Here is a 19,210-nt window from a genome sequence, read left to right as displayed (position 1 = left end):
ACTATCAAACAGGGAAATTGGCAGGCACAACTAATACCCATTTTATATTTTAAACTCTAAACTAACAAATCAGCTTAAAGAAAGATCTCTCAGAAATAGATCTCTGTATCATTCATTTCTGTGCACAGTATGTTACTCAGAGAATTTGACTTTGTTATACGGGAGGCGCCAGGCTATCATCGGTTCTATTTTAGCCTCCACTTCTGTCCCCCTCTAATAGCCATCAATTTACCATTGGGTTGTAATAATGTGCAAAATGTTTTCTTCAATTGTCTAGGGCAGAAACACTTATGGTTAGTGAACTTAACAGCTAAGTGTTTCATGCTGTCAGCTTGTTGTAATTCTCTGTTTTTCTCTCTGAAGCGCAGCCGAAAATAATTTCACCCACAGAGCATCTTCAATTAGCCACAGGGGAGAGATCACATTCTGCCACAGTGATAGCTTCTCAAGTGCTTAAAGTCTTGAGTCATTTTCTCAGCTAATGCAATTCCACAGATTACAGAACATCTCAGTCACTGTTCAAATTAAAGAAAACTTTAGCATTAGGCGAGTAGACCAGTGCTGCTTAATCCGAGGAGAAAAGAGCTATATGCTCTCTGAAATGTGTGTTTATGTAAAAGAACAGGACAGGCAGTTGAACTGACTTCCTCTGCTTCTTCTCCAGATCATGGTTGCGACTTTGCAGGCCCTCCAGATGAAGCTTGGTGTCCTGCAGCTCAGCAGTCAGTTTCTGGCACTTTTTCTTCAGCTGCTGCACAGAGCGCTGCAAATCCTCATTATCCGTCTGCAAATCAGCCAGCTGCAGCACACACACACACACACACACAATTCTTTAATGAAAGTGCAATGCCTAGTATTACTATTACATTTCCACAATTAAAATGTTATAAGTGTGAAACAAATTAATTTAGATTTTTTTTATTATTATTATTATTATTTCAAGTTGTAATTTGCTCTTGCCTTTCTCTCTACATGTCTTTTGCTCTGCTGTTCCGTCTCCAGCTTGTCATCAAACTCCTGCTGAAGTTTCTTTTTGGCAAAGTCCATTTCACGAACGGCTCGATTGTATTTTATCCGCCACTCTCCTCCTAGAGGAAAGACATGCAATTCAGAAAATGTCTGTGTGACATTTGAGCATTTCCTGACTTTAATGCAGGTCCAGCCAGGTACACAGAGGAAGAGGCGTAAAAACCACAGACATGATGGATGCGTGGGATTATGGAGTGCACTGCACTGGCTGCGATGATTATCACATTCAAAGACTGAAATAAAATAATCTTTCTGGAAATAAAACTTTTGCTTAATCAGATGCTGAACTTACAAGGTCAAGGTATTCAACAGGAAACTACAAAAAAGGCTTTGTGTTTTAGCTCTTATCTTGAATAAACCTGAGATAGGAATTCAGAGCACACCACAACAGTAGTTAGAGGAGGACATGTCTAAGTGGCACTTTCCACAGTTCTTAGGCGACCTTAATTCTGGAGCTGTCATAGGCTATCAGAACTATAACAGCAGCCAGACAGACATTTGGGTTCAGGTTCATTTCCAAGCCTTATCATTTTAGAGGCTGTCCACTTCTCCTTCACATACCAACACAGGCTCCTCCATCAGTGCTGCTCATTAGCATATATATAGCATAATGACAACTTGCAGGGCCACCAGCTCTGATCCCACCGATTACTTTCTCATTCATCTAAGAATTCTGATATGCTCTGTAATGGCTTGTCTGCTGAGGTGGGTTGAAGGAGGTGGGAACACAGATATAAAAAAAAAAAAAAAAAAGACTCATGGACAATATGCTCTCAGCAGGCGCTCTCTTTCCCAGCAGGGGGAGACCAATCAGAAACAAGCATTAGTTGTATGCCTGGGAGCGGACATCCTAATCTCCTAGCGGTTAATCCTAAACTTGGAAAATATACTTAACAGTATTATGCAGGATGTGACCAAGTCTTACTGCCATGTCTCCTGCTGAAACAGCTGAACAAAGCCATTCATTCCTGCAGCTACAATTAGTATAAGGGAGATTTTTCAAACTGTGCACATAATGCTGGTCTGAGTGGTTCAGTAAATTATGCTTCTGACCTGAGCTGACATGCCCATTAGGCAGGCTTAGGCAAGCTGCTGAAAGTGTCGCAGGGTGCAATTAATTAGGGAATTTAAAACAAATGTTTAAAAAACACTGATGACCAAGACTTTGTTATTCAAAAAAACAGAGAAAAGTTTCTCCGAATTATCTTCAAATTTGATCTTGCATGTAGCAATCTCTGGTGTCACGACCAAATGTTAGATATCAGTGTCTTGCTCTACTAACCAGCATCTTCATCATCATTGTCCATCTCCCCATTTAGCTCTGATGTTTTCATGAGTCGTGCTTCCATCACCTCCATCTCCTGCGATTCTAACTGTTTCTTCATGGCATCAAACTTTGCCTGGAATGCACAAATTCAGTCAATAATCACGCAGAGCATGTCAGTCATAATAAACTGAACTTCAGAATTACTATAAATTTTAAGTGTGCATCTTTCATATATATATTTCATGTTTATTTGCCTGTAGATCCTTCATATCTTTCTCCAAGCGCAGTCTCTCAGAAGTCTCAGCCTCCAGCAATTGGGATGCTGACTCACTTGTGCTTCTCTCATCAACGAGCTCTGCCAGCAAGTCTGCGATCTGATCACAAACAGGCAGACGCACACGGGGTGTTATGCAAAGTTGCAAACTACTGGCCACAGTTCCTGTGCAAGTAGGTAATCAAATCTTTAACTAAAATAAAGAGTGCAACTGCACCATAAATCTCCAAAAACTATCCAGAATGCACTACCATAGGCAGGGGGACCCACCCTGCTCTCCAATCGATCTGTATTGAGTCTCAGCTCATTTCGTTCCTTCTCCACTCTCTCAAGCTTCAATTTCTGCTGCTGAATCTCCTCCTGGAATACAGAATATAGCTGTTTTATATCAGATACATGTTATGTTATGTTGGAGGTCAATGTCAACAGTGATGACAGTATGTAGAATAGTGCAGACACTGAATGCATTTAAAAATACATTAAATTCTTAAAGATTCAACAGGTTGGGTGAGGTTTGCTCACATCTTTGCTCCGCATCTGGTCCTCTGTGAGCTGCACTTTAATGAGGGGCTGCACTGTGGTAAAGAGCTTCCACCATGGCCAGTCCTTCACTCCACGGTTCTTGTTGATGTTTTTTTGAATACAACGGATGGCTAAATCCTGAATCTAAACACACATATGGAGAGTCAGTCACCAAAGAGAAATCTGTGAGAGTGCAGGCAGTTATTTGCACAACAAAACACAAACTCATATTGAATGTCAATGGCATAAAAGTGATGTAATTACTTCCAAATTTATCTGTAAAAGATCCCCTATTATGACCTTACAACCAGCAACAATGCATGTAATATGCAGCACCAATAGCTTGAATGCAGACAAATTGTTTGCACAGGTACCACATGGAGGCAGTATCCAGACTAAATGCTGCTTTTATATAATCACTGGAATAAATACTTTCCAAACTCTACCGTTACCATATCATCCGCACCATTGATGAACAATATTTGAAAATAACTACATTCTTCATTCTTCTGCTATATTGCATATGTATGGGCAAGCAGATATCCCGGGACTTGCCAACCTCCACTAGAGAGTTTCCGCCGAGTGTGTTCCAAGGCTGGAAGCTAATTTTTGATTAATTAAATCAAACATTTTGGCAGCTAATTCCAAGTATTACACGATTTCCATGCTGCTTATGCATGAGGCTCTCTAGCAGCAGCAGATTATGGGCAAACCCAATTAGAGCAACACAATTCTCAGCATCAGGTACATTTTGCCCTGAAGGTACTCTCTATGACCAATTAGGATTTGTCACACAGTGAAAGCCTTAACATGGAGCAAAATGCTGCAAATCTCTGACAGAAGAATTAAACAGGTCTCACTTGTCATATCTAGTCTATAATGAATAGGAAACAAACAAAAGATTATACAACATGAGCACTGTGGATAAATATTTTGGTATTCATATCACATTAACAAGGTGTGACAACTGTAAGACAGTGTGAAGTGAATGAAAATTTTGAACCAAGGTTAATAAACAAAAAGAAAAAAAACCACTACATTCTTTTCCAAATATGCTATACATGTATTTCGGGTTTGATTGTCTGTATACATGTAAGACTTACTGTATATGTATTAGATATTAGATACCTGCAGCAAAGTCTGAGCATAAAGTTGCCATTTAGTAAATAAATGAAGCAACATCGGTTTCTGAGGATTGCTTCATTATAAACAAACATATAAGCTATAAGCTTTATCATTCTGGCTCTTTCTACACTTTGTACATTATTCATTTTTAACCCTAAGCTAAACCAAAGAAATATCTTATAGCAATGCACTGCATACTGATACCTTTACAACTGCAACTGTAAAGGTATCATCTGCGCTTTGATTCAGAACCATGGGAATGCATGTTTCAAATGAAAAAGATATTCTGTAGAATCCCCCGCCTGAGCTCAGCTGTGTGCTGATTCCATGCAAATAATTCTAAAAACTACATTTGTAGGGTACCTGAAGGACAAAGCTCCCAATATGGCAAGTGCCTGCTGAGGCAAAATAACAGACTTTTAAAATGTCAGGTTGTCCCCTTGAGGAGACAGTTGAAAGGGGAAAGAAAAAAAAAAAAAAGAGGAAAAATTGTGGTTTTGTCATTTAATGTCACATGGGCTTGGCACAGCTTCACAAGGTTAACATGCCAGAGAATATCAATCAAGGCAACTTGTGACTTCCTGTCACATCCATATACATCAACCAGTAGCTGTCTGAGAGCTTCACCAGAACTCACTTGCACTATTCCAGAGGCAAATTACCATCTACTGTACATGCTAAGACTGGATACTTCAAACAGTGTAAGAGGCAATGAAGACCAGATCTGTTTTCGCAGAGGGATATCAGGGAAACAGCAAGGGTGCCAGTCGATGTTATTATACAGTGATTATTCTAAGACTCGACAACAACACACTCTGCAAATCTTCACAGTAAGAGAAAGAGAGATGGAAATTACTCAATATTCGACACATCCCTGCATCCTCCCCAAGTCTGGTGTTGACTAATTGAATCAGGAATAATATAAACAGAATGATAATCAGGGGAAAAGATGCCCTTCAGATAATTATTGCAAGGAGAGACTGTATTTACCATGCATGCAACAGCTGTATGGGAATAAATTGTTGGTTAGAAAAAGGCAGAAAAGGGGTAGCAAGGGGCTGCAAAGCCACTTTCAGAACAGCATCTTGCTTGTAATTTCTCTACCAGGCACAGTTGTATATCTCTCACTGCTGAGTACAGAAACTGACCTAATATTATTAAAAGCTTTAGTATTTTATGACTAGTTTTGAAGTGTTTGAAAAAAAAAAAAAAAAGAAATTCAATAACTACATGACGTCCACTCATTTATCATTTCAAGTGTGGAATTTTTTAATGCAAGTTTAGAATAGAGTAATAAGCCAGTTAGCTTAGCTTAACTCAAGGACTAGAAACAGAAGGAAATATTTAGCCTTGTATGGTTTTAGAGAGGCTATATGACCACCTTGGCGGTAGAGGGCCCTTACAAAAGGCTCCAAAGAGTTTTGTTACCCTCAGACTCAGGCTAGCAGTTACTCTCTGTTTTCAGTCCTTAATCTCTACCTAGGATGCTGCTAGCTGTGTGGTCTGCTTTCATTGGGAATAACTCAAGTTCTTTTGAACTGAATCAAAATGAATTGGTTTGTGGATATGAAAGTAATGTGCATTAAAATGTCCACAGCTTAAACCTCTGCAACCCTGACTCGATGAGGGGGTGCGTCATAACTGCATATTTCATGTTACCTTGCCAACCTAAGTTGAGTTTGAGATAAATACAAGTGAGATGAAATAAAGTCTCATCTTTCTATTATAGATACATGTGCAGGAGGGAGGGGGCTAAAGAGGGCAGAGGAAAAAATTGTTTCTTTGCTAATGGATTTTGTAATTGCACAGTTGCCTAGCAATTTTGAAAGGATCCTTGGTGTTGATTTTCTTCAATTTCTAGCCATTGTAAAGCAACAGGCACTTACCCTGCTTTGCTGTGTAAATAATCACTTCTGAACTTGATAGAGAAAATGTATTGGGGTTCTAATTTTAGACCAACATACATTTAAGTATTTGATTTAAAAAGAAAGGTACCGAAATATGATATCTGAAAGTCCAGATATTTTAAACGGTCAGTTTGATTTACCTCGTTACAACATTGACAATGTAACAGTTTGACTGGCATCATATTACAACTAAACAACATGCGTGCTTCCTAACAGTATGTCATAGTGGATGGAGAGATAAGTAATGTAATTCCATTTCTGCTGGTTCATCACAGCCCAGCTGAAGTGGCACATTCACTTAAATAGTACAACGTAATCATAGAGGGAGAAAAGTACTGCAGGGCTCTATACATCACAAGAGGACACATGAGGTCCAGAGAGATAGACTCACACACGTCCTGGTAGAAAAATGGAAGATGGATGGAATGGATGGGTATGAGAGTCAGCAGCATGTTTGATAAGGCTACAATTCAGGGGAGTGGACTGATAAAATGTCACAGAAATGGAAATGTCACAATCAAATATCGCCTTGGGAAAGCTGATTGGATGGATTACAACGAGGGATGGGGTACAGCCAATAGATTCAGAGAACCTATTTGCAATTAGCTGAAGATTTACAGCAGGGCTGGTTATATCTACCCCAAGAACAGAACAAACTAGATCTAAAATTGGCTCTCAATTCTGAAGTGCATATTCTTCACCTACTTGACCTACTTCATTTTGCTCAGCTGTGCAAAAAATAAAAATAAAACAATAGACAGTGTGTTGCAATTACATTTTTTTTTCCAATTAAAGTGAATTCATTCAAGTTTCTCCCCTTCAAACTTTGTTGACAAACACCTGTCACAGTTGTATTTAGGCTTCAGTTAAGATTACGACAACATTTGGACCGCTCGTTTCATTTCAGTATAGAATCCCGCATACCTTTCTCTTCTTGAAGGCTTGCCGTGCCAGGTAACCTCTACAGGCAGCTTGGAAGAGGGTTAGATTGCACTTGGTCTGCTCATCCCTCTGTTCCTCCAGCTTAGCCAAGGTTCCAGCTCTGAAGAACAGCTATAACAAGAAACAATCATACACAGATGCTTATTAGCAAAGCGTAAAACAGTTCAGACAATTTAATGGTTATTTTAGATATGAGATTTAGAGGCCCTGCTTTAATGTCAAGCCCAGCAGCAGAGTTAAAACAGAGGGGAGTTAAAAGGTAAATTAATGCACTGAAGCAACTAATCAATAAGAAACAGTGTAATCCACAGTCAAGTGAGTCTTATCTAAGTGAGAACCCGGGTGATTAAGTTATCTCGAACAATCAGCCTTGTCCATTTCTAATCTAGGGCAAAGGTAAAAAAAAGGAAAAAAAAGGTAAACAGACAAAGGAAAGCACATTATGTCATAGCCTGTTTATACCCAAGAAGGATTTGGTACCATGATACATTCCAGATATGATGGCAGGAAGCTATTAAAATGGACAGGATGACCGCGCGCACACACACACACACAAACACACACTTTCTCAAACTAAGGTCGCTCTACAAAGTGTCCATGCTCCTTAAATTCCAAAATCCATATATAATATGTTAACAAAGCAAGAGCTGGGAATCATCAAACTGTTTTAGCAAGCAAATCTATAAAGCAGTAGCAAAGAAAGATACATTCAATGGTATCAATGAATATTAATTAAAACTCTCAAGGCAAAAAATTATCTGTTATTCTTTTATTTTTATTTTCAAAATTGCATGCAGGCATCATGTAGTAGCTTTATGCAGCTATGTTCCTTTCAGGCATGTGGCTATCTCTAATGGCAGATTTTGTCCAGTCAAGAGCTTCTCATTCACTGCTTTTAGTTGGTTTGGTGTAATTGGCATGCAAGTGAGACAGGTTGCCAAGACACCACTGGAATGCTTTGTGAATGGCCAACTGTGTATGTCTACTTCTGAGCCCATTTCACACTCCAAAGTGTGGCACCATGTGAAGCCGCCTCCAAACCATTCTTTTGTCATGTGTTTTATAAAAGGGCCATGCACACCGTACAGTATCTTGGAGCATAAGTCCCCCTCTTTTGTACTTTACTGTTTGATTTCATTTTGACTGATGGCCGCTTTCCAGCTGATAGGATTTAATGTCCATTTTGAAGCAATGTTTACTGTGCAAATCATACTAAGGTTGTGGTGAAAAACAGAGAATGCATTAAGAGGAGAAATTTGCTCCAATAACCTGAAAAAAAACATAGTAAATATGGTAATATATATGGGCAAGGTAGAGACATGACTCTTGGGTAACCACTGGCTAAATAACTTGAAGAAGGGACAAGGCTTGGCAGGTCTCCAATAAAGGATGGCAAACAAGCCTCAAAGAGGAACAGGTGTACTGAAAGACACACATCCCCAGACAGCAAGTGTCATAAAAAAAAAAAAAAAAAAAAAAAAAAGAGTTGTGTACTACTGCTCTGTGGTGAGAATTTCAAAACAGACACAGAGCAATTCATAGCAAATGTTTATTCAATACATTTTTAAAGCTGTTCATTTGTTTGTGGTGTGTGGGCATTACTCACCCTGCTCAGACCCATGTGGTAACTGCTCTTCTCCAAATCCAAGGACTCCAGAAGCTCCTCTACAGCCTGAGTAAATGCATACATCCACACAAACACACATTCAGCCTTTCAAAAGGTGGATCCAGTGGTGCTACTGACACCACAACAATAGAGCAGTCTACAGTTCCCCCTTATCTGTCATGTTTAATAACTACAGTGCACTTTTTCCCCTCTTCTCTCACTCTGGATTTTGTTTTAAAACCAAGTCGGGATGCAAAAGAAAAAATACAACAAACCAATTACAACTTGCCCCCTAAAATCCACCTGCACCTAGTCTATTCATCATGATCCCCTGTTTTTCTTGACCTAGTTGCAGCTCTGAACACACACATCCCATGTAGAGTTACACCAACCCAAAGACTGGAGCCCCCCCTCTCCCTGTTCAGCCTGTGTATACTGTCCGTCTATTGTTGTCTGAGCCTCTTCTCTCTACTTGAGACTCCACTTTGAAAGACCACATCTAGATTACACCAAGAGAGGTTTGCCACGAATACTGAGGGGCTTTTGTTTGCCAGTGTTTCCACAGAAACTCAGCTCCAACACACTGACACAGGGGAAAGGAGTTATATTCACCCCTACCCACATTCTCTACCTTGCTTTCTTATTTCTCTGCAGAAAGAAACTTCTGTATTTTTCTCTACTACTCTTCAACTCATGTTTCTTTCATAGGTCTTTATAATGAAGCTCAAGCCATCCACATTTTTTATAAATTTAAATTAAAACCAACAAAAGCAGTACTGTCACAGTGTAATAACCATGGCATTTAGAAAAATAGGCATTTTTATTTTTGTTTGCAGTAAAGCACTTTCTAAGCCCTGATATTGATCAGCTTCTTTCACAGGCATTATAGTGATGAAGCTAAGCTGATTAGGTCTTTACTATTAGCCCTGATGAAGCTTTATGTCTCTGTCAGTAGGCTGCTGACATCAGGCTGTTGAGATCAGGTCATGAAGCTGCCTCCTCACATCATCAATCTTCACTGTGCTTGGCTAGCGGCACAGCTGTACATTTTACTCCCTCTCTCAGCGACTGACTTACTCTCTTCTCGTCCTTCACTATATAATTTCTTCCGTGCTTCTTGGTGAGATGCGGTGCCAGCACATCAAAGCGCCGTCGGAACTCAGAGAACACCATGTGATCAGGGTAACCTGTGAAAACCGGTATCAAATAAGATTTAATCTGACAGGCTTTTTTTTTTTTTAATACACATGGACAAGGGGGTATGTTTGCTTTACCTCACCTTGTCTGTAGATTCTTAAAGCATCAAGCAGCTTAGATCCACGTATCTGAGCACGGAGCAAGGCTACATCTAGCTGCATTAAGCTAGGATCTCCACTCTCCCCTTGAGCCTCACATTCCACTCCTTTGAACAGAGATCCACTCAGCGCCTTGAGGGCATCCGCCTTGGGCAATATGCAGTGAACAAACTGAATCCTGGACCTCCGCAACATGTCAAGAAGCGCATCCTGAAAAGGACAGAGCAGGATTATAAGCAGCCTGGTGGGAACAGGTCAAGAGTTAATGCAGCGTCTTCTAATAAAGCACAAGTTAAGGTTTTTAGTTTTTGACTCTCTTGTTGAGAAATATGTTCTTCTTAAAAGTAGTGGTACTGATAACAGCATTAGTAGTAGTAGTAGTAATAATAGCAGCTGTTTTGAGCTGCTCCCATATTCACAAGGGGTCACCACACCAGGTAGCTCCACATGTTCATTTTTTTTAAATAATAAATAAAACATAAAACACTAGATGCTCTTTCTAATGCAACACCAAAGTAATGTCTCTTCAAGGGACTGAAACAGGATTCTTGTTTGGCAAATGTGTAAACCGCTACACTATGCAGCCACTAAAACAAAACTTCTTAATGGCTTAATGTCATTTTCTCTGTTGTCGCTAAACAACCGGCCTCTACTTCATTTATAAGACTTCGGGTAGAGTCAAAAACAAATTTAAAACTTCTCATATTTACAACAGCATGTTTTGTTGTGCCTTGTGGTGCCCCACATCCCCAAGTAGCCATCACACCCTATGCTCTCACCACTTGAAGTTTTATCTGAATGCACAAAGACTTCTTCTTGATGGCAGCTACTCCTGTGACGAAGGATTTCCTCATGCTAGTAGCCCGGCGCAAAGACAGCTGGGAAACACCTTCAAGGCCAGCAACAGACCCGGACAAAACGGTGGTTCCACCTGTGCGGTTCATGAGCAATGAGCTGATGATGTTTCTGTAAGAGATGCCGTAATTCAGAGTGTGATGTTTTATAATTCAAGTCTGCAACACCAAGGAACAACAACTCCTGCATGGTGGATACTTACTTCTGCGAGTCCTGTAGGAGGGACGCAGCATTGGTAGAGGCGGGATTCTGCTTGGCATAGCTGAGCCACCCTCGTGCATCATACTCCACCCAGTCTGTCCCATGGCTGTGGCCCAGCAGGAAATTATGATCTTTTTCACTTTTCAACAGGAAAGTGTGACCTAAAGTAAATGGGGGAATCCAGTGTAAAATTTATTAGATACATATACAGCAAGATAATGAGAAAAATCATATTCAAGACTTCAGAAAGGGGTTTACTGTCTGCATGAGTTTAACAAAGCAAGTACATTTATCATATCCTAATTAGTCTGGTGTGTGCCGCCTGTCACAAACCTGCATAGATTTTACTGATAAAAACATCATGATGAACAGTCTGTTCCTAGTAAACCTTATTGTTTAATGGGCCACTTTATCCATGTAGTTTTAGTGTGAGACATTTAGATCCAACCATACTCCACTTTCATAGACGATATAACTGTCTGCCACAAGCATGATGTACTAGGTCATCAGAGAGCTGATAGACGAAACAGAGGAGCTCAAATCTGACCTATATGAAGAGTTTTAATGAGAATTCTGCAGCTGAGTGGCTCCATAGTGTAGTGGTTTACACATTCGCCTAGCAAATGAAAGCTCCCTTATTTGATGCTAGGAGGAGACAAATCCCTTTGGGGCTGCGTCAGGAAGGGCAACGGGCGTAAAAAAATAAATAAATAAATCTGCCAAATCGAAGCTGTGGAGCTACCCACTGTGGCGACCCCTTGTGAATAAGGGAGCAGCCAAAAGTAGCTTTAATGAGAATCCACCAGCTGTTGTTTTGGAGTACTAAAATGACAATTTGCGTACCATTTTCTAGCTCTATTAGGGAACTTTTTAAAAGCTTCAGTTCTTATTGTTAGAGAATTGCTAAGAAACATATGAATCGGATATCTGTGACTGCTCTGCAGAACAACAGCAACTGGTCAAATTAAACGATATATTGTGATTTGGAAATTCCATATTATAGTATAACTTTAATGAGCTCATTTAAACTGAGACAATACAGCGTACTATAAAACAAAAGGGGAGTTTATATATACCCATACAATATATAATGTTAATGAACGTCTTTGTTTTTATTTTTTTTATTCTTTTTGAAAATGAAAATACAAGGATTTTCTGTTCATTTCTGGAAAGATCACTATTTGTATTAGTGCGACCTTATGCATGTGTGTGTGTGCATCTTCCCCTTGCCTTTACTCTCGCCCTCAGCAGGTCCATAGTAGCTAAACAGGCGTCCCAACAGTGTTTCCTCTGAACCCCCAGGCTGCAGTGCCTCCTCCTCCATCAACCACAACAGACCCCGGGCCTCATCTGTTCGCACTGTCCGTACCTGTCCACACACACACACACACACACACACACACACACACACCAAATATTCTGTTTTACCTTTATGACCCTCTATGCAAAAGATTTTACAAAAGGAATGTCAAACATGAGTAATAAACATCTAGTTCATGTTAGTGTTTAATGGACTATATTGATGAGTCACAATATATTTAAGATATTATTATCCACCTCCTACAAACAATAATGACAAAGCAATAAGTATTAATTATAAAAAAAAATATCCTTCAAATGCCTGGTGCTGGCCTCTGTAGTGAGCGTTTGCTTACATATAAACCATTCTAAATGTCAGCGAAAATACTTTGCCCTCTGCTTTCCCAGTCTGAGCAGTGTATCACAGACATGGTGATATTGTTAGCAGCGGAAATTTAGTTTCAATAGCATTTGTGATGCGAGCATACTTTTAGCAGTTTACTGCAATAATACCGTCACAACAGTTTTAACTTATTCCACACAATTAAAATGGGGAAAATGGGGAAAGTATAAAGGGAGAAAAATTTAAATAATGCAATTAGTTACACAATTAGCATGTCATTGTTGAATAAGGGTATGCCAAATATATGTCACCATAATACATAACACACTGAAGCGTTCACTTTTAAGTCAGAGACATTGAGCATAACCATCTTGTTGTTCAAGCTCATGAGAAAGGTAGCTACTGTCTAAATCCACCCTGGGAACTTTGGCTTAAGAAGCAAATCCACAAAACCAAAAAATGCTTTAGCAGCCATCAGTTGCACTGGAGACATCCTTATCAGCAGTGCACACTACGCTGACTACAAATACAAAACAGGTTATCAGTTTGGAGAAGACATGTGACAACTATGAGGCTTGCAATGAATCAAGCATTAAGGCTGTTTGTGATAACAGATGTCTGAGCTACAACAGGAAAAAAAATATCTGTGAGGGAAAAAAAAAAAACTTTGATCAACATGTCTTTGCACTCTAAACAGCATAGATCTTTATAGCTGACTTTAGAAATGACTTTGAAGAATCTGTGTTATTTTTACCCTTCGGTTTTTAGTGTGATGTACTACAGTTCACTGCTTTTGATGACATTCCCATTAGAGTGGGGACCCTTTAAAAAGTAAAGCACTCAAACCAAACACATTGGAATTACAGCAAAGTGATCTATGGACTCTCTAAACTCGGCCATTTCTGTTTCCATGGTGCAGATCATAGGCTGGAAAGGCCAAACATTGATTTTCTTTCTTGAAGTCAATTCTCTAACCTTTCTTTTCTTGCTCCCACCCTCTCTTTCTAGTCTCTGCCAAACAAGTCTAACATAGAGAGAAGTCTTCTGATGCTTAGAGATGTTATTCAATTTTTTTCTTAATTAAAAAACAATATATTGTACCCAAGGATTAACATTAACATCTGAAAATCAAACACTTTATGGTACTAAAACCAAGGGAAATGAGAAATTATGCAAGTTAGATGTGTGACAATAAAATGAAGAAAGACAATAAAACAAGCGTACCAGTGCTTGACTCGAAGCTTGGTCTACCACTGCCACAGACAGAGACGTGCTGGTTTCTGTGTCGTCTAAGGAAAGTTCTATGTTTTCCTGGAGGACAGCAAAGAGATTGACAAACTAATGACCTATGATGTCAAAAAATTTAAAAAAGATAAAAATGTTTTGAAGAATGGAAAAACTAAAAAGATACATCTGCGATTTCATTTTAAATTAAATTCATCAATCAAAATCATTAGAAAATAGGATTTTGAATGCTAGGCCATTTGAAACCCACTGTCATAGACCAATAAGTTAGCAAAATATATATTTTTTAGTTTTGAACTATTAACATGATAAATGAGAAAGCGATAGAGAGCAGAAGATTTTTAGAGAGGCAGTGGTTCAGTGGTTAGAACTGCTGCCTCACAGCGAGTAGGTTCAAGACCTACCATCCAGCTGGGGGTTTCCTGTGTGGGTTCTCTCTGAATACTCTGGTGTCCTCCCACAGTCCAAAGACATGCATCTTAGGTGCACTGGTGATTGTAAATTGCCCATAGGCCTGGTTCTGAGAATGTCTAATTATCCGTTTCTGTGTGTTAGCCATGTCAATGACTAGCAACCTGTCTAGAGTGTACCTTGCTTTTTAGCATATAACAGCTGTCACAGTCTCAAGTCTTTATATTTTACCACAGCTCCAAAATGTAATAGCATTTTATAGGTTAACTACAACTATTTTAACTTGGTTTAAAATAAAAAAAAAAGAACAAATACATTGTTATTAAGCAATAAGGATTTGACCATTTTGGTTGCAGCTCCATTAGTCATTTCTAGATTAATGTGGCACATGATAAAAATTATCTGAGATAAAGCTATAGCTATAAAGATTAAGAGATAAAGTAACAGTGCATGGTAACAGAGTGGATCATGCTCCAGAAAGGGGAGAAAATGCTGGCATGCTATTAATGTGGCCACGACAGATGCCAGTGTTCAAGCTGACTGTGTATGTGAAGTCTCCCCACTGATTTTTGTTCTCTGCTGCGGAGAGTCCATGTACAGAGGAACGCAAAAAACAGAAAAAAATATTAGCCAGAAAGCTAGAGCGCCCAACAGCAATTTATTCAAAAATATAAAGGCACACTGTGTGTGCCAGTTGTGTGTATCACAATTTAACCCGCCTGCCTGTCACTGTGATTGTTAAGACTGTGTGCCGTTTTAAATGAGTTTGACCCAGTTTACAATGACACTTTCACAGGTTCTTATGTTTTCAAGATATACTGACAAGAGAGAATTACACTACACGCATTTATGCAATATTTCATCTCATTCCAACTCCATTTCTGCCATGCAAAGGATGTGGGTGGGAAATCCCAGGATCCTTTTTCAGAAGCAATGTATCTGAAGCAATATAATCAGGATGTCTGGGTAACTCCAGTGTGATATCAGGTGAGTTTTTAATAAAAACATTTTTGCAATGAATTGAGACATAACTGTAAGTAATGAAAGAAAACTTTCTATTTGTCCTCAAAAACACTAAATCCTATGGGATGACTACACCCATAGTTATGATGGTCCAGTCCTGCTAGACAGAACGTTAAAGAGGACAGAAGTAGAATAGATCTTTAGGGAACAACAGCACTGCTGTGCAGCTGGGCGTTTCTCCCACAGGCAGCTGTGAGTGACTTTACTTTGATCTTGGCAGAAGCGGTGAAGACTGGCATCACTAATGAGAAGGTCTAACACATGAACTACTTTGACTTGTCACAGCTTGTGACAGGTAGAACAGATAGTGTATCTGATGTGTGTACACATACTCTATTGGAGTTGATATATCTGAGAGAAAGGACCAGACAAGGGGAGAGAAAGGGTAGGAGGAAGGCAGAAACAATGAGAATGAGGCTGTTTGTATGCACGGTGCATAATACTTTACATGGCATTACCTCTTTGTATCGCTCCAGCTCCTGAACAAAAGTACGCTGGTAGAAGAGGGTCTGCAGACGCTCTTGAGTGTAGTTGTGGCACAGGTCTTCAAAGGTTGCACCACATTCGCGCTTAGCCAGCCTTGGGTTTTGAAAGCCTGGTGTGTCCACAATGATCAGAGAGCACAGGGAGTGCTGGCTGGATTTCAGAGCCCTTAAGCAAACATGGTAAATACATACACACATATAACATTAGCAGTGCCATATTTGACAACCTCTTGATATAACCTCATCTCATGCCACTATATCCCTAACTGAAATAAAACTGGCTCTAATACTCTGAAACCATTCAAACATTCTTGTTTAAACACAAATGATGGTTACTAAAAGTGACATGAGGCATCTACATTTTTCTGTTGTATACCGGTTCAGCACAATCATGACATCTTCATTACAAATGTAATGTACTGTCAGTAACACACCAGAGAAGAAATACTAACCGGTTTATTAGAGAAATGACGATAGTGAAGAGTTCAGAGTAAAGCCCGGATGCCATGGCTTCTAAACACTCCATTGCTGTTGCTTTGAATGCTGATATAAAAGGCACAGAGTCAGAACAAATCCTCAATAGCTAATTCACAATATCTCCATCAGCAAATAACACAAGAACCAGTTGAATAGGAAGGAGGAACGTCAACATGTTGAACTGTAAAAGCTTTACTGAAACTATAGTCAAAGCATTTGATTTAAAAAGGAACTACATTTCCATGGTATTCAAACACATTATTTTCTGAGTTAGAAGGTATTGAAAATACCTACAAAAGTGTCTTTCTGAAGCAGTGTCATTTAGGGATCAGGTGTTTTGGAAACGGTCAAATCAAACTGAATACTCATGTCTGTGCCTAGAGGCAATGGCCACCTGTTAAGCTTTCATAATTCATTATACCATCACATAAGTGAGTTTATTGTTGCATAGGCGATATATTCATGTGCACACACGTCAATGACTATATGCTCATGAATGAGGGGAGATGCAGGGAAGGAGAAACAAAGGTCATTTCTGTCCATCCCTACTGTGAAAGACCTTTAACTGAGTCGTCATGCCCTTCAGAATGTACTGCAGTCTTGATGAACCAACACGTGTGAAAAATCAATGTGAGGCAATTATGATTTCAGGGACAATGAATGAAGAGTGGATCCAAAATTGCTTGTCCCAACATAGTATGTGCACCTATCTGTCAATAGCCATTGTAAAGCTGTGGTATTCATTACCAAGATAAGCTTTACTTTTTCTCTCCCTTGCATTTTCCCCTTGAGTGATGAGCAGCAACATATGCGTGTGCATGTGTAAATAGAATGAGAGTGACAAAAAAGAAAAGGTAGGGAGAAAGGGGGGTACTGTGAGGAATAAAGAGTAAAGAATATGGTGGGAAATGTGGCGTGGAGTACCTGCATCTGCCGTGCCATTTTCGTCAGAAGCCTGGCGAATAGTGCTGGCTCTGGGCAGGGTGCCCTTGGCCTGGTGCTTGAAGATGGAAGAGGAGAGCTCCTCCAGGGTGCAGCCCAGCAGGTAGGCTGCCTTCTGAGCCCACTCATGACGTGCAAATTGTTTCCTGCCAGCTGAGACACGTGCATGAAAACCTCCATTAGCCCTTCTGCCAACTATTGCAGGCACATGGTGACTTTGTGACAATACTGTCTGTGACAGGGTAGGATTATGTGTCTGGTCGAACTGACACTGACACAGCTGATAAAAACATGCACTAAAAGCATGTTCAAAAGGGTGGTAGTCTGAATACATTTAACTACTGTGGACACACACACACACAAGCATCTATAAGTAAAAACCTTATTTCAATTGTTTAATACTGAAAAAATGTCTATTAAATTGAAATTATAATTGCCCCTTTTATCTTATTGAGAATGAAAGCAAAATTTATCATTAGGGGACATAATTAATTTATTTACATAAAGACTGCTGTTGGGAAAACTAACTTTCCCTTAATCTAGCGGCTGAGTGATGGTAACATACAGATATGAGTGCCAACTTCAGTTTTAATCCACCATGAAGTGGTATCTTCTAAGACTTAAGAGAGAAACTGTGGGATTTCAGACAAAGTAGTGGGCTCTATCTGTCTCATCAGTACTGCAGAAGCCTTGCATACTTCTCTTATTGATAAGGCTAGTTATGAAGACAAGAAAAGGCATTTAAATATTTACTTTGATAGATACCAGGCAGCACAATTACTTAAATTCCACTAAAACATCAAAAAGAGCAAAGTGGGTTTACCAACATGAATGAACATTGCAGAATCAAACAGCAGATGGCTGTACGGCTTTTAAAGATAATAAAAGAAAATTACATATGTACAATATTTCTTCTTAAGTACACAGAAAGAGTATGCCAAGTCTCCTATCTATACTTATTCGATGTAAGTGTTCACTACACAATATACAGAGAAAACTAAGTTCATTTCAGGTGGTCCCTTAACTAGGTTTTGGAGATCACTGCTGCCCTCTTGTGTACCAGGATAAAGTTACATTGCCAATGAATTTATTTCATAATCTGTTTATTACTCCTTTTGATAACCAAAATGCAAACTAGGCCCTTGGTACAAAAGGGTCTAGACTGTAGACTATTGTCATTAATAAATATTCCCATAGACAGGCCTCTCAATGACTTCCTATTCCTACCCCTGACATTGCTTCTTCATAAGAATTCATTTTGAAAACGAAGACACCAATCAAATGTATTGCCAAGCAGAAAGTTGTTCAGAATTTTTATTCCCAGTAACAGACAGTATTTATTGATTTTTTTTAACTATTCCCTGCTTTATTCTGCCATCAAAAATATTGGGAGCCAGCTGGAGGGGATCACTGCAAATTATTTGGCAAGCTATTCTCATAAGTAACTGGCAATTACAGACAGGCACTGAAGAGTGAGCAAACGTATCAAAAAACACAAAATTCAGCACTATTGCCACTGTTATCACACATATTTTTGTGGTTTCTCTGTTGTATATTATCCTGCTATTCGGTAATTAATTTATTTGCACTACAACAGCAATTAAATCCTTAAATGGACAGTTTTTCATTTGCTCATGTGTGTAAATATGCCCACTTAACCTCAGTTAAAATTAAAACAAAACAAATTTCATCAACCAAAAAGTCAATGCTAAATATAAATAAACACTTAAATCTGTGTTTTGAAAGGACTTAAATGGTTAATTCTATCCTTTCTATCCTTCCAGTGGCCTTTTATAATGACAAAAAAAGGATGTGATGATTAACTCACCTAAAATAAAAATCGTTGTGGCAGCTACAGCTTTTACAAATGTCAGCTATCTAATTTTAAAATGTTAGTCAAATCCTGATAAAAGGGCCGTTCTATTACTCTAAAGGAAAACAATCTGTTACATTAGGTTTCAT

General features: G+C 39.1%; 1 protein-coding gene across 8 annotated transcripts in view; it reads right to left on the bottom strand.

Annotated features, from left to right (window-relative positions):
* Positions 1-19,210, bottom strand: part of LOC120723289 (unconventional myosin-XVIIIa-like) — a 56,245-nt gene that overhangs the window by 18,347 nt on the left and 18,688 nt on the right. For all 8 annotated transcript variants that reach the window (XM_040014650.1, XM_040014652.1, XM_040014654.1 and 5 more), the window contains 17 exons: positions 17,231-17,401; positions 16,282-16,372; positions 15,803-15,995; positions 13,890-13,976; positions 12,254-12,392; positions 11,025-11,184; positions 10,747-10,933; positions 9,952-10,177; positions 9,750-9,859; positions 8,673-8,738; positions 7,049-7,177; positions 3,093-3,236; positions 2,841-2,930; positions 2,551-2,670; positions 2,312-2,429; positions 961-1,088; positions 645-799 (listed from right to left, as the gene is read on the bottom strand). In XM_040014650.1, coding sequence (XP_039870584.1) covers positions 645-799; positions 961-1,088; positions 2,312-2,429; positions 2,551-2,670; positions 2,841-2,930; positions 3,093-3,236; positions 7,049-7,177; positions 8,673-8,738; positions 9,750-9,859; positions 9,952-10,177; positions 10,747-10,933; positions 11,025-11,184; positions 12,254-12,392; positions 13,890-13,976; positions 15,803-15,995; positions 16,282-16,372; positions 17,231-17,401 — 2,314 coding nt within the window. The remainder of the gene's footprint in view (positions 1-644; positions 800-960; positions 1,089-2,311; positions 2,430-2,550; positions 2,671-2,840; positions 2,931-3,092; positions 3,237-7,048; positions 7,178-8,672; positions 8,739-9,749; positions 9,860-9,951; positions 10,178-10,746; positions 10,934-11,024; positions 11,185-12,253; positions 12,393-13,889; positions 13,977-15,802; positions 15,996-16,281; positions 16,373-17,230; positions 17,402-19,210) is intronic.

Source organism: Simochromis diagramma, unplaced genomic scaffold, assembly GCF_900408965.1.
Source record: "Simochromis diagramma unplaced genomic scaffold, fSimDia1.1 OVJJ01000676.1, whole genome shotgun sequence".
Lineage (NCBI taxonomy): Eukaryota > Metazoa > Chordata > Actinopteri > Cichliformes > Cichlidae > Simochromis > Simochromis diagramma.
The sequence above is the reverse complement of the archived record's forward strand: the minus strand, read 5'-3'. Positions and strand labels throughout refer to the sequence as shown.